Source organism: Platalea leucorodia, assembly GCF_965183815.1.
Source record: "Platalea leucorodia genome assembly, chromosome: 1".
NCBI lineage: Eukaryota > Metazoa > Chordata > Aves > Pelecaniformes > Threskiornithidae > Platalea > Platalea leucorodia.
The window spans coordinates 78,991,575-79,009,614 of NC_138823.1; the positions used below are offsets into that span (position 1 = coordinate 78,991,575).

General features: G+C 37.7%; 1 protein-coding gene across 1 annotated transcript in view; it reads right to left on the reverse strand.

Moving 5' to 3' along the window:
- Positions 1–18,040, reverse strand: part of SEMA5A (semaphorin 5A) — a gene marked incomplete at its 5' end in the record, with an annotated part of 346,806 nt that overhangs the window by 151,044 nt on the left and 177,722 nt on the right. The window contains 1 exon segment of the mRNA XM_082303954.1: positions 5,803–5,865. Coding sequence (XP_082160080.1) covers positions 5,803–5,865 — 63 coding nt within the window.

The following is an 18,040-nucleotide window of genomic DNA, read 5'->3' on the forward strand; positions in this document are numbered from 1 at the left end:
TTCTCAAGAATTTCATTACCTCAATACATAGATGCCCACCCCTGAGGAATGATTTTACGTGTTTTTTACCCCATTAGTATGTGTGAAGGCTTTATGATGTTCATTTCTCTCATTTCAGAAGCTAGAAACCAACAGCAATTTCTACTGTTAATTCAGACAGAAAGCCTTTTTCTGCAATACTAAAAATCTCCCAGAACTGTATGTAGGAAAGATTCAAATACTCCTCATGCAAAAATCAATGTCCCTATTTAATAAAATAAACAAAATCAACAACATGCTTGGAGAAAATAGTTTCCTGAAACCTTCCATTTGAATGCTCTCTAGCATTCATTCACAAGATAGTTTCATGTAAAGCACTAAAAAAAAACTTGTGAAAATACAGCTATGCAATTCTAACAGATATTAAGTGAAATCATGTAAGTAAATCCATGTAATAGTAATGGTGCAGAAGTCCCATTATCTGGTCTACTGTTATATTAAATGTATTTCTTGTTTATCTTGAACATAGACTCATCCTGGAAGACAAGAAATATAATCCTGAATAAATTGAACAGGCACAAAATAGACTGCAAAGCAAGATGGGCAAAATACTTGAAAGATCTCCCAAAAAACTCTAGGAATTTATAATCTATACCTTTCCTCATACAAAATAAAGTTAAAAAAACCCCACAACCCTCCCCCTTGTAAAATCTCAGAAAAAAAAAAAAACACTTCTTTGAAAAAATACCCTCCAAAACTACATTTGTATTAGTGTCTCATGAAAATGTAGCCTTTAAACACTTCTCTTTGAGCCTTTAAAGGTAAATGTCAAGCATCTTCCAATTATGATTTGATTCCCATTGGGTAAAAATATATCTTTATCTTGAACTTACCCAAACTGTCATCTTACTATTCTTTCAACCAAACAGAAGCTAATATGCAACCATATAACAGAGTTGGGTAGTGCAACAAGCCTTTTAAGAAGTAATTGTTTCACTTCTGGGCTGTTTCCCTGTTGCAGGTTGTTTTAACGACACCAAAAAAAAACCCAAAAAACAAACAAACAAAAAAACCACAACAAACCAACCCTACAACCAAAGAAGGTAATTCCTCCTTTTTTTTTTTTTTTTTTTTTTTTTTTTTTTGTGGCAAGGGTGCTCGGGGAGGTTCATAGAACATAACACAGTAATTTATTCTTCTGGCTGTTTCCACCCTGCCCTTTCCAGCAAGCCATGGAATGTAAGTGTAGGAAAAATAAGTGGGTACTGACATTATAACCCATCCAACCTCTCCTCTTCATATTCCAGAGCTCCCTGAAATAGCGCCATTGGCAAATTACTTGCACGCTGATCACCCACTCTTTCTGTTCAAAAATAATGTTAATTTTTTAAACTCTGACATTCCTGGGATTCACAAGATTCTTCTCTTTAATGTTCCCAAGTCCTGTGACAACTTCACAACAATCCAAACTGCAACAGGGCAAATAAGATATCTCATATCAAACTTTTGTTGCATAGTACAACAAAATCAAAACTGAAAGAACAGCTTTTACAATTGCCTATTTTCTTCATATGACAAATCCACAATAATAGAAAATAAATTTAAAAAATAGTCATGAATAAAACAATCACTACCCAAAAACATACTGAAAAAGGACTCAGTTATTTAGTCATTTGAATTGTTCAGAGTCACTTTTCTAGCTCTGGAATCAAGCTCAACCAGTTCACTTTTATATGTGTGAAAGAGAGATGTGTGTTGTAGACGTAGCATTGGTGAATGCAAAGGATTTCAAAACAAAAGGGGTTTTTTTAGTTTGGAGGGTGGTGGTAGGTTTGATGGCCATCTTTTACGCAGTCTTACTCGCCATTTTATCTTGACCTCTATGCTATATGCTTTCCTATTCTCCTATAAAAATACCTCTGAAAGAAATTCATTTAGCAAATACTTTCTACTTTTATATCAGCATACCTGAAACAAAATACAACTATTAGAAACAATTCAGCAGCCAAGCAGGCTAGGCTGCTACTTAAATTTAAGACCAGCTTGACAGTTCAAGGACAGTCTGGCTGCATGTGGTTATCTGTTTGCAGCAATGTTTCTTGTATAGGCTAGCATTTTAAACACACCTGTGTTTAATTTTTTAATATTTCTATTGAAAGTTCAGATGCTAACACACACAGCCATTAGAATCTTAAATAAGCAAGGGATAAGAGACTTTAATTCAATTATATATATATTTTTTAATCTCTCTTTGGTTTATTGTATTTTTACCGCATGTATTTCTATTTTTCCTTTATAACAGTCCCTACCACAAGTGCCAGTCTGAATAGCCAAATTTATTCTCTTAACCATGTGTGATGTTTTAGACTTCTAAATGCTAGCACATGCTGGCCACAAGGACATCATTTTGTCTGGCTCACTCCTGGAGCCACTAGTTATTCTAAGCAACAGCTTAAATTGGTGGATAAATGTCTGAAGTCTCAGTAACAAACATCAGCATTCAGAAGTCAAGTGTGCATTTCACTGTCAAATGTGACAGATGTCCCTATATATTTTCCCCTTCAGCTCTTTTCCCTCGTTGACTACTAAAGCATAAACCTCAGAACAACAACGACTGCTAACAGCTAGAGGCAAAACTTCTGTGCAGCTTCCTTCTCAAGAACAACAACAAAACCGAGTTGTGTTTAACTGACCATTATCTCAAAACTACTAGAGCTGCTTCAGGGTTCAAAGCTAGCTTCTGGTTTCAGGGCACTCCATCAGCAAACTGACTTTTAGTTTTGCTGCCTGAACTCATTGCCCCCATGCTACCCTGTGGGCACCAGAGCTTCAAGAGAAACAACCAGGATTTGAATGAATAACTTACCCACAGCCATCCTTGTAATCCTCATCTCTCTTTCACCACAGTCTGGGCTGGCCTTGTGTATTTTGTCTCCAATCTTTCCTGTCCCTCCCCTCCAGTCACACATGTGTCTGCCCTGAAATCTGAAGTCACCCTGAGCAATGTTATAGAAATGCAACCCACAGCAACTCTCCAATTTGGGCTGGATCTATTTATACAACAACAAGCAAGCAAGAAGTCTTTCTGATAACAGTAACTGGAATTGTGTCTCCCAGGGGATTTCCTCTGAAGAGGGACAATTCACTGTAGCACTGGAGTGAATTCCTCCTGGTCTGATAATTCCCAGTTCTTCCAAGGGAAGGCTTTTGTGGTTTTGACTAGGAAGAGGAGCATGTCACAGATCAGGTGCTTTCCTCATCTGCATCTATAAGTCCTCCTTATACAGAGAGTATGGTGACCTTGTTTTAGTCTTGGACATAAGGCAATAAAAGACAAACATCATTAGGCTATCCTTTCTCTGGCCTTAAATTTATCCTTTGATTTTAACCTCAATCACACCAGTGAAAGCGGAAGAGGCACGAAAAGTTCAAAAAGACAGTTGTCATTCCAGCTGGGTAGGTTGCCTCAGTCAATACCTCTGCATTCTCCAGCAACTCCTACATGAAGCTTTCAGGCCACAAAGTCTGCACACCAAAAAAAAGAAAAGAACTTATTGTTACCATAGGGCTCTTTCTTGGTGCGCAGACTTTGTGACCTCCTGGGATTACCTTCAAACATAATGAAATATAAGGATTGTACTTCTCTTCTAGATTGTGAATGAGGAACAAGGCTATGGATACAAATGAAACACTAAATCTTTATCCAACTAATAACAATACTAAGAAACAATCTCAGAGGTTGTTATTAGAATAGCATATATACTATTTTACAGTGACACCATAACTTCCAATCACCAGCTTCTTCAAAAGGGTGTGATGAGCATGAATGAAAATCTGCACGTATGTACTACACTAAGGTCCATTCTTAAATGCATTTCAGTGTTGAGTATTTCTCCTAGCAAAATTATTTAATAGCAACATATGCTTCTGCATTGTTGAACTGAATGTGGATTTATACCACAAACAGTATTGTAAACATAATATTCAAAAGTACACTACTATAGTCTCAAATTTACCACTACTTTCATCCATGAAGTTAGAACACAGTCACCGCACTGTGACTTTCAGACAAGCTGAATGTATTCGCACAGTTTTAAACTTGGAAAATCACTGTAAAACAGAGGCATAAACTTCTAGCTACACATTGCATTCCTACCATGATAGTTTCTACTGTATATGCACCTTGATCAATGCAACCTGTCATATTCTGCTCTCACTTGAGCATGCTCTCTTACTTCAGAGTATTGTTATCTGAAAACTAAGGATGAAGGCTTGAGGAATATATTACATGAAGAAGCATAAATCTTCTAGGGAGAAATTGCAACTTACAAAATGAAACATTTTCTTAAAGTATGAGGTCCCAGAAGTTCTTTCTTTTCTCTCTACAAAGATTGTAGATCTGACTGCTTACTAAATGCTATTTCTGCCATTAAAGCCTTCACACACAACTTGAGTCACCAGAGTTTGTCTACTCAAGTTAGAAATCTTTAAATGAAATCTAACCCATTTCTTTTCTCTAGCTGTTAATACCTTCTATATACCTAGCAAATCCTGTACCATAATAGCTAGTAACCAGTAACTCTGAAATACCTGTTTCCGACACTGGGATGGAAAGAACAAAGAAGTTAATACCATTCTTAATGCCTTTTCCCAGTACTGTAAACTCATTTCTACAGTGAAAGGTGTTCCTCCATAAAGACAATCATCTTCCATGCATGAAGCTTTACACTGCACATTCACTACACTTGCTTTTTTTCCTATGTAATTCTGTTTTTTTCTCTCCTCACAGTATAACATGGCCTTGCTTCTGAAGTGAAGCCATTCTTCCTCTTTAATCTCAAACAGAAATGGATAGGCCAAGGGTACACTGCAGCACTATTTTCCAGCACTTCGTAAAAAACGCTGGAAATGAACTGTTTAATGGGAGAAGCTAAAAAGTCAGTGATTAGATGACTATGCAGAAGAGACTCCTCCTCTACTAGATGGTAGAATCATTTGGAATACACTTCTGAAGCTTGGGGTTTTTTCCAGTTTCGCACATCAATAACATATGTTGACATGTTCTACCGAACGTGGGTCCTGAAAGCAAGTGTGCTCTTCTGTAGTTACTGCTCTTGATGTGTTTTCCCTGTATGTTTTAAGTAAATTAACTTTAATCATTAAACAGTATAATAATTACAGACATAGATTACATGCATTTCTAACTGCTTTTATAATTAATTTGATAACTAGCTTCAGCTTAGGACAGCCACTAAAGAACACAGCATCCATTCCAGTTCCATCTTAGTATTGCACTTACCTGTGCTGAATAAAATAAATTGTAGTTGGCCAGATAAGGAGTTGGTTCTAAATACTAAAATATATCAAGTCCCATGTCTACAAAGTTAGTGAATTTCATATTATTTTCTTCATAGCACCAGTAGATATGAAATATAAATGTTCCTAAAACTGCATCTAATGCACAGGGAAATAAATTTAGGATTTTACAAAGTAATGACACAGTTATTCAGGATTTACAGCACTGAAAATGAAGCGAGAATACATCCCATTACATATGACATCTTGTAGAGTCAAAAGAGTAAATTGTTAAAAACTAAAGTTCTTGATCATTTCAGAAAAGAATCATGTGACTATACCTCTCACCCCACAATCCCTATATTGTTTTTTATTCCTTTGCTTATACATCAGTGTCAGACTGCTTTCTTGCAACTCTCTTCAGAAAGGGAGACAGTAAAAATGCATAAGGTAGAGATTTATACACTGACTTACACCTGCTATTAACATATAAATTCTATTAAAGCAGAACAGCTGTCTCATGCTTACCTTTGATTTGCCTTTACTGTAACAGGCTCTTTTAGTAGCTTCATCACATTGCCATTCCACTGCCTGCAACGAACAAGAATTAGTTAGAAATGCAGGGAACACAGAAATATGAACCTCAGAGCTATCTAAGCCCATGCTTGAGATATGTGCTTCAGGCACACTGATGATTAGCTGTGGGTGACTCTATCCATAATCGCCTTACAAGCTTTTTCTCCTTGGAAATGTAGTTTTGCTGCTGATGGTTTTTCAGTGTCTTAATCCGAAGTGAAGTTGGCCATCCCCATGATTCACTGTACCTACCACTACAGGAGAAATAACCACAATCACATTTGATGCTATTTAGCCACTTTTGTATGAGTCTTATTAAGGTAAGCAGTTAGGAACACAGAGAAAGGCTGACCCTCTCTCCCCAGCACAGTTAGGCTGCATCAATACAGCATCTGAGGTCAGCTCTGCCGAGAGACCTCGCGCCATAGGAAAATGTGCCTTGTTGCTGTTTTTGCAGTATTTATCTCAAGCATCACATGGAAATTTTAGTTTCTCAAGGTATGACTGCAGCACTAATCAGAAGGACTAATCCCTTCAGAGAAAGAAGCAATGAGCAGACACATGCAAGACAACAGTGAAATGGAGCACTGCAAAGCAGAAACAATTTATCCTCATTTTTGAGCTGTCTCTCTGCTTCAACAGATTTATGCCAGGACTGTAATGGCTAGTCTGCATTACTACAATTTCACTGCATGAGTTAATTCCAATTATTTCGATATTTAACATTCAACAGCTATGACTTATGAACTCTATTGTTCAATGGAGCAGGTCATATGCTTGGTGTTTATGTCCCAATGTATGTACATATTTGAATGCCTGTATATGCTGTGTAGTCAGAGTGCATTTTAAATCACTCTGCATTCTTTCACCTCAACAGTGCACATCCATGTGTTCTTTAGATAAAAATGCCACAAAGCACTATATGTTTTATCAGGAAGAATTGAGATTTCTAAACTAACTAATGCTGCTTAATTATTGAAACCGCAGCTTTTTCATTTTTATTTACCAGGAAATAATGAAAGACCATTCATTCAAATTTAATATAGGTAATTTTTTGTACCTGTCTTTTAATGGAGACTATATTAATAGCAAGTAGACTCTATAATTAATAAAAATAATAGGGTGAAAGCCTATTTAAACTAAAGGGGAAAATGCTTTCAGAGTATAAGATGCAGTACTCTCTGATTTGTGTTTCAACAAGCCCAAGAATGAGCTTTCTCATTTCAGGGGAAAAAAAAAAAAAAAAAAAAAAAAAAAAGACTTATAAAAACTAATGCCATTACTTCTATTTCTCTACCCCAAACCTTCTTATTTACAGTGTTTACTTTTGCAGATGAATGACCACAGCATATTGGGGAATATATTGAAAACTTCTGGAAGAATCCACTTGTGAATGACCCTAGCATTTATAATAAGCTGTATCTAGTAGCATGAAAGAAATCTCATAGAGAGTTAGATAAAAAAGCAGCAATGACTTAACTCTTTTGACTCTGTAATGCAAGAAGTGATTTACGTCCCTAACGGAGATCGCAGTACAAAAGACGGCTCTTGGATCCATTAGGACACCCTGAACCTACATGTTATATGGCACTAGACACAAGTATCTGATACTGAATATATTATCTTTAAACAACACAAAAAATTTCAAATGCCCGGAGAAACGCAAGAGTTACCATGAGGAGGTCAGAGTAGAAAGATTTAGTGGAATACAGGTGCTTAAAAGGAAGGTTTGAAGGAAAGTTCTTGCCAAAACTGAACTGAGAAGAATATGCCAAGCATGAACAGCACAAAGTCAGAAGACAGAAAGACTGGATTAAAGATTAAATGTTTATCAATAAATCAATTTTCAGTGACAAAATACCCAGCTTTCAATTGGCTCTAAGTCCACAGTAAAAGAGTGGAAGGAGAAAGATATGAAATGCAAAAATTACACAATGTCACAAATCAAGCAAATTAAGTACATTTCTCAGGCACTGAAAGTTTTGGAAAAGAAAGTCAACAGACTTTGGAGATGGGAAATTCAGAAGCCAAAATCGACAGTTCTTCAAGCTTTCCATGAAATCTGAGAAAAGCATACAATGCATCTCTGCAAGCAGGTCATGGTTGGAGAATTTGGAAACTTCAAGCACATAATAATGCAAGTAAAATTTAGGACAAGGCAGGCAGAAGCTTTATTAACTCTGATCATAGTGAGAGAACATTGGGACAGCATCTCCCCCTCTGCTCTCCTGTTCTCTGCCAAGTGATTACAGAGGCCCAGCCTATATACCGTTTCAGAAAAAAAGAAAAGAGGTGAAGAAAAACAATAATTTCAATGTTAGCAAAGCCAGGTATCCATCCCTGGGAGAGGGGGACTCCTTAAGGAGCTTGCTAACTGCCACAGTTCTAAGAAGGAATCAAAGGGTAAATAACGTGACAATATAGAGATATGGCTCTTGGTGGCACCTGCGGGAGTGGCACACCCAGTATTACCTTAGCTCAGAAGTAGTGAGTTGGAAACAATCACAAACTGTTAGCTTTTAGTCAAATGTTCTTTTAATTAGGATAAACATCTTAGCTAGACCTCTCAAATCTTAAATATTAATAATTTTACCACCACATCACAAAATCACTGATACCATTATTAGCGTAACTGAAAATAAACTTTCTTCTCTTTCTTTGATATCCACGAAATGCATAGATTTAAATAAAGATATTAAATATTAAAACATTATGTAATATTTCTGGATAGCATAGTTAACAGCACATACAAGAATCCAAACAGAATAAACTACTGTAACCATATATAAATATATACGCTTGCAAGCTAACTAAATGGCAAACTCTCTGGGAAAACCCTGTTCACGACAACATACGCCAAAGGAGTAATATTGTCTGGACAAGAAATAAGTGCAGGCACACTGGTGACAAAGCTAAGTGTCATCTTTGAAATCAAATGTATTTATAGTCCTATAGCCCTGGGTTCCACTGCTGGAGGAGACCACAACAGAGCAGGCTGCAAATCAAGAATATTACAAAGGTATCTGAAGAGAGCTGAGTAGTTAAAACCGTTGTACTTTGGTCCCTAAGGCTCCCGCATGGTTCAGTAATGCATACATATGTCATATTACTGATTAAATGAAAAGAGCACGTATAGACAAACATTTCTATATATAACTATTTTTTTTCTTCTAATCTCAGGATATATGGGGGAGTTTCCCACAAAATGGAAATTCAGATATTCAACACAGCTTACTGGTAATATACAGGGGGAAGACAGGTAAAAACTCCTGAAGTTAAACATCATTTCAATGTGGAAAAAAGAGGAGAAAAATGTGTCCTGAATCTTCAACACATAAAGAAAAAATTAAATGTCCCAACAGAATAATAACAATGTGGTTTTTGTCAGTAGAAGATTAAGACTTTAAAGTTTTAATTCTGAAAGACCAGATGGACACATATGGATTGTGTTATTTTAGAAAGCAAGTGCAAAACCAGGTTTACTTAAAGATATTACTGTTATCCACTGCTTGCGTTAAATTCACATATTCTCCTGCTTGATACCGTCTGCTAATATTTCCATGAAGTTCAGATGAGCAGTGCAAATATGATATGCATACCATGTTGGATCTTTGATTCACTATGAAGGCCTACACAGCTGAAGTTTATCCTGTTAGGATCTTTTCTTTCCTCCATTTCTTAATAAGAAGCTCCAATTTTCACAGGGCAAAACACAACCTTCAGCATTCTGTGTACTGTTTTTAATTAATATTATAATTCTACTTAAGCTGGCAACAAAATTCATTGAACCAAATTATAGACACTGAAGTTTGTTCGCTTTGGGGAAAGAGGAAACAGGGATTTGAATGTTAGTGCTAGAGAAAATAAGGATGGGTAGTACATCAGCTACTGCTACGCATCTCCACAAAGAACACAGCTGCATAGGTTAAGGAGTAGGATTTATGGTAGCACATCAGGCTGTTTCTGATAGCAAGCTGACACTATTTACAAGGTCATGGCTTTTACAAATCTTGCTATCAATAAGTCTTTCAAGCACCTCTACAAATTTAATGCCTTGGCTTAGTTTGCTTCTAATTTCCCAATCTTCAGCATAACTACATTCTAGTAGACATAAATAAACCTTAATTACGTAATAGTCACCAGTAGAGCAGTGTAAAATGTCTGCAGTGAGATTTTTAGCCCTGTGAAAGTCACTGTGGCCAATGCTAAAGACTGAACTTGACAGGTACATCTTGAACTTGACCCAGTATAGTCTGACAAGTAAGTCACAGTTCACTTTTGAACATGTATTGTTTTCTTCAGTTGAAAAAAAATACACAAACCACAAAGCCCATACAAATTTGACATAAAATCAGACTGAACAGAAACGTGGCTTTGGTGTACACTTAACTCTAAGTTTGAACTCAAGTTTCAAACAGATGGCAGGCATCTTTTTGTAAAAGCTCAATTGTAAATAACTCTATCAGTGTTTTAAACATTACATCATTGATGTTTGTAAAATGCTTCAAAAACTTCAGCTGAAATCCCTCCGGGCATTTTCAAGGGATAGTGGGAGGAGCGAAATTCCAACTAGAGAAGAAACAAATTCCAACTCAAGCTATATAATGAAACTATTATCTTCAAAGTGAAGAAAAACACACATCCAATACGCATGTATGTGTGGTGGGTTGACCTTGGCTGGATGCCAGGTACCTACCAAAGCTGCTCTATAACTCCTCTCCTCAACTGGACAGGGGAGAGAAAATATAATGAAAGGCTCGTGGGTCAAGATAAGAACAGGGAGAGATCACTCACCAATTACTGTCTGTGGTGGGTTGACCCTGGCTGGACGCCAGGTGCCCACCAAAGCCGCTCTATCACTTCCCCTCCTCAGCTGGACAGGGGAGAGGAAATATAACGAGAGGCTCGTGGGTCAAGATCAGGACAGTTTAATGAAAGCAGAAGCAAAGGCCGCATGCGGAAAAGCAAAAGGAAAACAAAAAGATTTTATTCTCTACTTCCCATCAGCATCGATGTCCAGCCACCCCCTGGGAAGCAGGGCCCCAGAAGGTGTAGCAGTTGCTCCAGAGGACAAGCACTGTAAAAACAACCAATGTCCCCCTCCTTCTCCTCCTTTCTCCTAGCTTTTATTACTGAGACGACATTATATGATATGGAATATTCTTTTGGTCAGTCTGGGTCAGCTGTCCTGGCTATGTTCCCTCCGAAGAGACAGCCTTGATATTGCCTGAGCATCGCTCATCAGCAGTCAAAACACTGGTGTGTTATCAACACCCTTCCAGCTATCAATACAAAGCACAGCACTATGAGGGCTGCTATGGGGAAAACTAACTTCATCTCAGCCAGACCCAATACACCGTCATGGGCAAAATAGACTCAACTTGGGGAAATTAGTTTAATTTATTACTAATGCAATCAGAGTAGGATAATGAGAAATAAAAACTAAATCTTAAAACATCTTCTCCCCACCCTTCCCTTCTTCCTGGGCTCAACTTCACTCCCAATTTCTCTACCTCCTCCCCCGAGCAGCACAGGGGGAGGGGGAATGGGGGTTGCGGTCAGTTCATCATGTGCTGTCTCTGCCGCTCCTTCCTCCTCAGGGGCAGGACTCCTCACACTCTTCCCCTGCTTCAGCGTGGGGTCCCTTCCACAGGAGACAGTCCTCCATGAACTTCTCCAATGTGGGTCCTTCCCACGGGCCACAGTTCTTCACAAACTGCTCCAGCGTGGGTCCCGCCACGGGGTCACAAGCCCTGCCAGCAAACCTGCTCCAGCATGGGCTCCTCTCTCTCCACGGGTCCACAGGTCCTGCCAGAATCCTGCTCCAGTGTGGGCTTCCCACAGGGTCACAGCCTCCTTTGGGCATCCACCTGCTCTGCTGTGAGGTCCTCCACAGGCTGCAGGTGGGTATCTGCTCCACCGTGGACCTCCATGGGCTGCAGGGGCACAGCCTGCCTCACCATGGTCTTCACCAGGGGCTGCAGGGGAATCTCTGCTCTGGCACCTCCTCCCCCTCCTTCACTGGCCTTGGTGTCTGCAGGGCTGTTCCTCTCACATATTCTCACTCCTCTCTCCAGCTGCAATTGCATAGGGGTTTTTTTTCCCCCTTCTTAAATATGTCATCCCAGAGGCACTGCCACCATCACTGATGGGCTCGGCCTTGGCCAGCAGTGGGTCCGTCTTGGAGCCGGCTGGCATTGGCTCTGTCGGACACAGGGGAAGCTTCTAGCAGCTTCTCACAGAAGCCATCCCTGTAGCCCCCCAGCTACCAAAACCTTGCCATGCAAACCCAATATACTATGTTAAGTTAAAAATTACTGTATTAAAATTAATCATATACTTTGGAACAACAAACATATTTCAGTAACTTCTCTGTTTGGATGAACAATAACAGTTTTACTTAAAAGTTGAACTATTGTATATTCAGCAGGCAAACTAAATAAATGCAAAGAAATTAGCTCCAATGGAAACTAAAACAAAATCTCCAGTCTAAACTGATTTATCCAAATACCTTAGCAGAACACTAAAAGAGAGTCATGGAAAGTGTAGAAGCAGTGAATAATGTTCATGTGTCCCTTCTGTTTAAGAAATAACTGTCAAGGGGTTCTCTTCATGCCCAACATGCAGCAACAAAGTATGTCCCCAGGCAAGAAATCTGGAGGTCCCTTCCAACCTAAATTATTCTATGATTCTCCAGAAAAATTACAAAATACAAAAGGGGGAAAAAAAAACCAAACCCCTAGATAATTAACTTTAATATAGTCCCTTTCTACAATTATAACTTTAATCTGTAAATGCAGACAGGAAATTTGAAATTTGAACACAATGAAGAAAGGACTGGTCAATTAGAATGTGTTGGGTGAGATATGTATTAGTTGTACTTACAGGTCAACAAGAAATGCATGGCTTTCACCTACAGTGGAAGCTGCACACGTAACTGAGTACAATCAGATCTTCTGGAAGAACTATGCTCTTATAGCTACACAGACACTCATAACATATATATGTAGACAGGTACACATCCATATGTATTTTTATATATGAACTTCTTTGAAGTGTAGAAACAGAATGTACTATTACATTTCATAGAGAAAGGAGTTAATTAGTCAAGAACCAAAAAATGAACAGAACAGTATTCCAGACAGATGGTCCAGCACTTCTTAGGCAGATGGCTCTGCTAATTAGATACTGGCAAAAATAACATTAAAGAAGATGGTTTAATTACACAATGCCAAAAATTAACAACTACATGATATTTCCTTTTTTCTTTTTCATTATCTGCTTGCTTTCATCTCTTGTATCATGTATTTAAACAATACTCTGGGGAGTTGGGGTATAATGGCAATAACCATAATAATATATGTCAACAAACATGAATAATATTGCCTTATTGTTCACATCAGTCCAGCAATGGAATGGCTTCAAAAAGTTGTGACTTGTTTGGTGACGGTGTCTTGCAGCCTGCCTAATTACCTCTCAATGAACATGTATGCTGGAGTCCAAAAGCTGAGTAGAGGCCATAAAGAAAGTGTCAAGATCATAAATGCAAAGAAAGAATGTAGCCACAGAGAAGTATACCAGCAAGACATTAGCAGCAAATTAGCAGCCACAAAGTTAGTGGTGGTTTTGATGGTTACCAGAAATTTTAAGGCGTGCTTTTGTATAATGACATCCTTGCTTCCAGCAAATATGTAAAGCCACTTAAGAAAGATTTATACCTCTCTATACTTCAGAAACACCATTTTCCTTGCTTTCCACAGAGTCATGACCCCGTGTCCTTGCAGCCATTATTGCTGGAGCTGTCTATCTTGCCAATAGGCTGCTGACAAACAGTCAACTTCGCAGAGTGATCATCCTCTGTGGAAAAACTAGAGTAAAATATTAAAAAGGGACTTCCCTTTAACATAGCTTTCCTTTTTGGCTCACCAGGACAAGCTGGTTTCTGGGAACTAAAGGCATGCTGATTAGGCTTTCATATGAAGCCATAGGCCAGCAGCTCATACAAGAAGTCCCACACCGTATGGACAACTTTACTAATTGGCTACAGTCACTGCAGTATCTTGCCACCAATTACTGCATGTAACAGCCAGTTCTCCTGGGAATAACATTATGTGTGTTTTCATTTGTTCAGAACCAGCTTTTACTGTTCATCCACAGTTAGAAAATTACGGTTTCTTATAAAGTAAGCAGTGTGAAATATATGAAAATAAACATCAAATCATGCTCAAATTTTCCAGGGTTTGGAATTCAGTAAGAACTGAGATCCCCTGATAGATATATAATTCCATACTTAAACCAAGTAATATATGAAGCTTTATATGGCTTCAAGGAGCTGATGTCAATTTTATTTCAAATATACTGGCCTGAAGTATATAAAAAAGTGAGGAGAGAAGTACATGCCCTGTCAATTCATGAAGTAGCCAAAGTTTTAATTAGCTTATTTTATTGACTATGAAAATAAATAGCTGTTGAAAATTGTCAGAATTAATATGATAAAATTAAAAGTTAAGCAAATTAGAGAAGAATTTAGAGTTACTAAGTCTTTCACAAACCCTCAGTGTTGGGCTACTCCACTGTCTTTAATGACACAAGACTCTGCCCAAGAATGAACTTTCATAAATGCCACCTACCCATCCACCTGTGTATCCCTCTCTTTGTCTTCTGCAAAGATTTCTAAATGTCACAAAACATCCATTTGGTTTATATTTCACAGAGACAGGTTTACAGAGGAAAACGCAGTTCCAAACCTGGAAGTTAGCACCTCAAAACTTGAGTATGTTCAGAACTAGGGTTTTCAGTCCTGCTCCCAGAGAGTTATTCAAAAAACCAAAGCTGTTGCACTGTGACTTTCAAAGTTTTGAATGTTCCAATGTGGCATTTTGAGGCTTTTACAGTTTTTATGAACATTTAAAAATTGAATGCAGGATTGTGCTGAAGGGGTAAAACAACAAAATGTTCTTATATTACCAAGTTTGGCAGCCATTCAGTAGGTAGGAATGAGACTTCATAACATATTTTTAATGCACATTCTGAAATTATACTACATACAGTAAATTTAATGTATTGAATAAATTACATGTGAATCCTTTAAGATTTAACATCTGTGTTAGCACACTGAATTTTAAAGCATTTCCTGCTTTTTGGCAAATAAGATGATTGATTTTAGTAGGTTCCAAGACCTTTTGAAAGCAGCATTTAACTTTATTTTTTTACAAATAGTGTTGTAAACTTCTAGGTGCTGATGAGAAATGTCAGGATTCTCTTTATTTCAAGGAAGGGAAAGGTACTTCAATGTAATTTCCTACTCCTCAACCCCCTGGGTTAAATAACAGAGTAAGCGAAAAAAAGTGTCTCCTGGCACCGGAGTGCCACAAAATGTTGGTTTCAACCTTGAGCATAGGCAGGCAGAAGTTTATTTTCCTGCACACCTACTCATTGCTGCTAGAAACATGGGAATGGGAAAGGAGGAGGTGGCACCGCAAGGTGTGCCACCTTGCCCCATGCTGACTTGCTGTTCAAAGACAGCCATGCTGGCATGAATGCAGGATTAAAGAAGTAGCCCAGCAATCAGTGCTCCTTACTTTTCAGCCACAGACAGCCAAGGAAGGTATGACACTTCAAAAGACTGTGCAAGTCAAAAACCTTCCTGAAATAATTTCTGAGAGGCACAGTCAACATACTGTATCTTGCCCCTGAGATGTCAAAGATAGCTGTAATACAGCTTCCAGATATAAGCTCACAAGAACAGATGAACCTGAGAGATATGGTGGAGGATGAAATTTATAACATCTTCTAAGTCATAGTGAATAACTGAGACTACAAAAAGGAAATCTTTGTATTTCTATAGGTACGTATATAATTTTGTACATAGTGTCTCATTAGGAAAAGAATAACAATTTTATCATCATTTTTGTTTGTCTTTTTTACTTATTCAAATAGTTTTGCTGTTAGGCTTTAGTGATGGCAGGCTTGATTCTGTTCATAGTAATACACATCTATAGTTCTAGCGAAAATATTACAGTGACTTTACAATAATTGTTACTTACAATAATAAAAATATTTTGAAAAGCGAGCCTAAAAATGGCATCTTACAAGACAGTAAAGAGACAAAAATTGTTGAAGGAACTTCAACATATGTAAGTCTATTAAACATGCAAACAAATCAAGGTAAGAATATTTTAGACAAATGAAAGCAGAGAGAAAGCAGAATGCTAACAACAGAAGAAATGTAAGAATCACCAATTTGTACATCTTGTCCAATGAAAAGCCAGTGAAGAAATAAATGGTTCAACAGCAGAGAGATACAAACATGAGATTTTCTGCACCCTTGTACTTAAATTAATTGACCAGAAAGGTGATTTTAGAAAATCAAGATTAGTTTTTCTTCTTGCCATTTAAGAATAACACATAGATACATAACACATTTAGAAAGTGGATGGGGCAAAATGGAACACAATATGAAAAACACCATCACATTTCCAAAGAGTTGGCAACAGGGCTGATGGCAGCATGACTGACAGTTCACTTGGGGAAAGAAGAAACAGAGTGATTTTTATTTTGGTTATGTTTACTTTAAAATAATTGGATTTAATTTGACAAATGCTAAGATAATCTTAGACACAAACCAGCAAGAATATGGAGAAGAATAAAAATTATAGAGGCACATAAATGAGTGTCATCAACACACAGATAATATCGTGAGCTGTGAAGAAAAGGAAAAAAGAACAGCAGACTGAGAAAAATTCTCATTAAACACTAAGAGCAAAAGATGCTTATTAAAACAGGAAAGCTCGAACCTATAGCTACTAGGAAAATCACTGGAGTGTTGCTGCACTGTTAAATTATACAGAAATCAAGGGTGAGAAAGACAAACAGGAGCATAAGAACTAAGGAGAGTATCTGCTCAGAATAGGAAAAACTCCAAGAGAACATCATATACTCCAATTGCAATGGAAGGAGCAGAGGGAACAAAGAGGCCCATAATGGAACTTTAAATCATAATTTTGTCGTGAAAATCTGAGATAATGGTGAAGCTATGAAAAAGCCTGAATTGAAGTTCATTTTTCTTTTTTTTCTTTTTTCACAACTGAATGGCCTGGAGTAATGTCAATGACACATGGAGCTTTTCACCTCCGGGTTATGTGTTAAACATCATTTAAGTTATTAATTAGTGGAGGTCAGTGACATCCAGTAACCTAGTATTAGCTATGTGAAATGAGTCGCTCATTTCTATCCAATTTCTGAGACAAACATTCAGATCCAAATGAGTCATAATTGGCCGTTTTTGCAGAGCTAATAGAATGGCTGTTTAGAGGGAAAGAAATACCCCTATTATAGATAAAGGTGTTTAGCTCATTCCACGTTGACAAGGAATCTTGGAAAAGCAGTCACTGAAACAATCATCATCATCATATCTTAACAATTCATCTCCAGCTTTTTCCCTCATATTTCCCTCCCTGCTGACCTCATATTTCAGCAGACATAGGACAGTTGTAGGAAGCTCTACTCAACCTTTAGACTCAGCCTAAGAATTCCAGCCAATGTGCTCCAAAGAAAACAACAACGAACAAGATGTGATAAAGAGGGTAAGTTTTGTGTCCCTTGCACACTTCCAGCTAGAGGGTATGTTGCAGGTAAAACACTCTAGACCCAGGGAGTTTTATTTAACTTAATTTATTGCCAACCACCACAAACCTCAGTCCATCAAAATTTCTCCGTTAAGGAAGGTAAGTCACTCAGTATGCTTTCAGTTTCCCCAGTGGATGATCTCCACTACCAATCAACTGGATTCTTAATGGCAGAGAGACAAAAAAATAATCATTGCTTTCTAAGAGTGTTTAAAAGATTAAATAGACAATTCGTATTTCAGACTGTGATTAAATTTTCATAGATTTGATAAATTATTAACAGTTGTTTTAAATCTGAGAAATCTGTTATAAATGGTCACGAGCACGTTTGTAGAAAATACTACCGATGGACCTATGTAATCAAATGTTACTTCTTATCTGACAGACTGAGTAATCACTTATAACAATAGGGTTGATTGTGTAACACAGTCAATTAATCATTAATTAGACTGTTAAAAAGTATTTACGCAATGAAACTTAATAAATAACTGATAGCCATTCAGTATATGCCCTCGTTACTCAGTGATTTGCTGTGCACCCAAACCCACACTGTGACAGGTGAA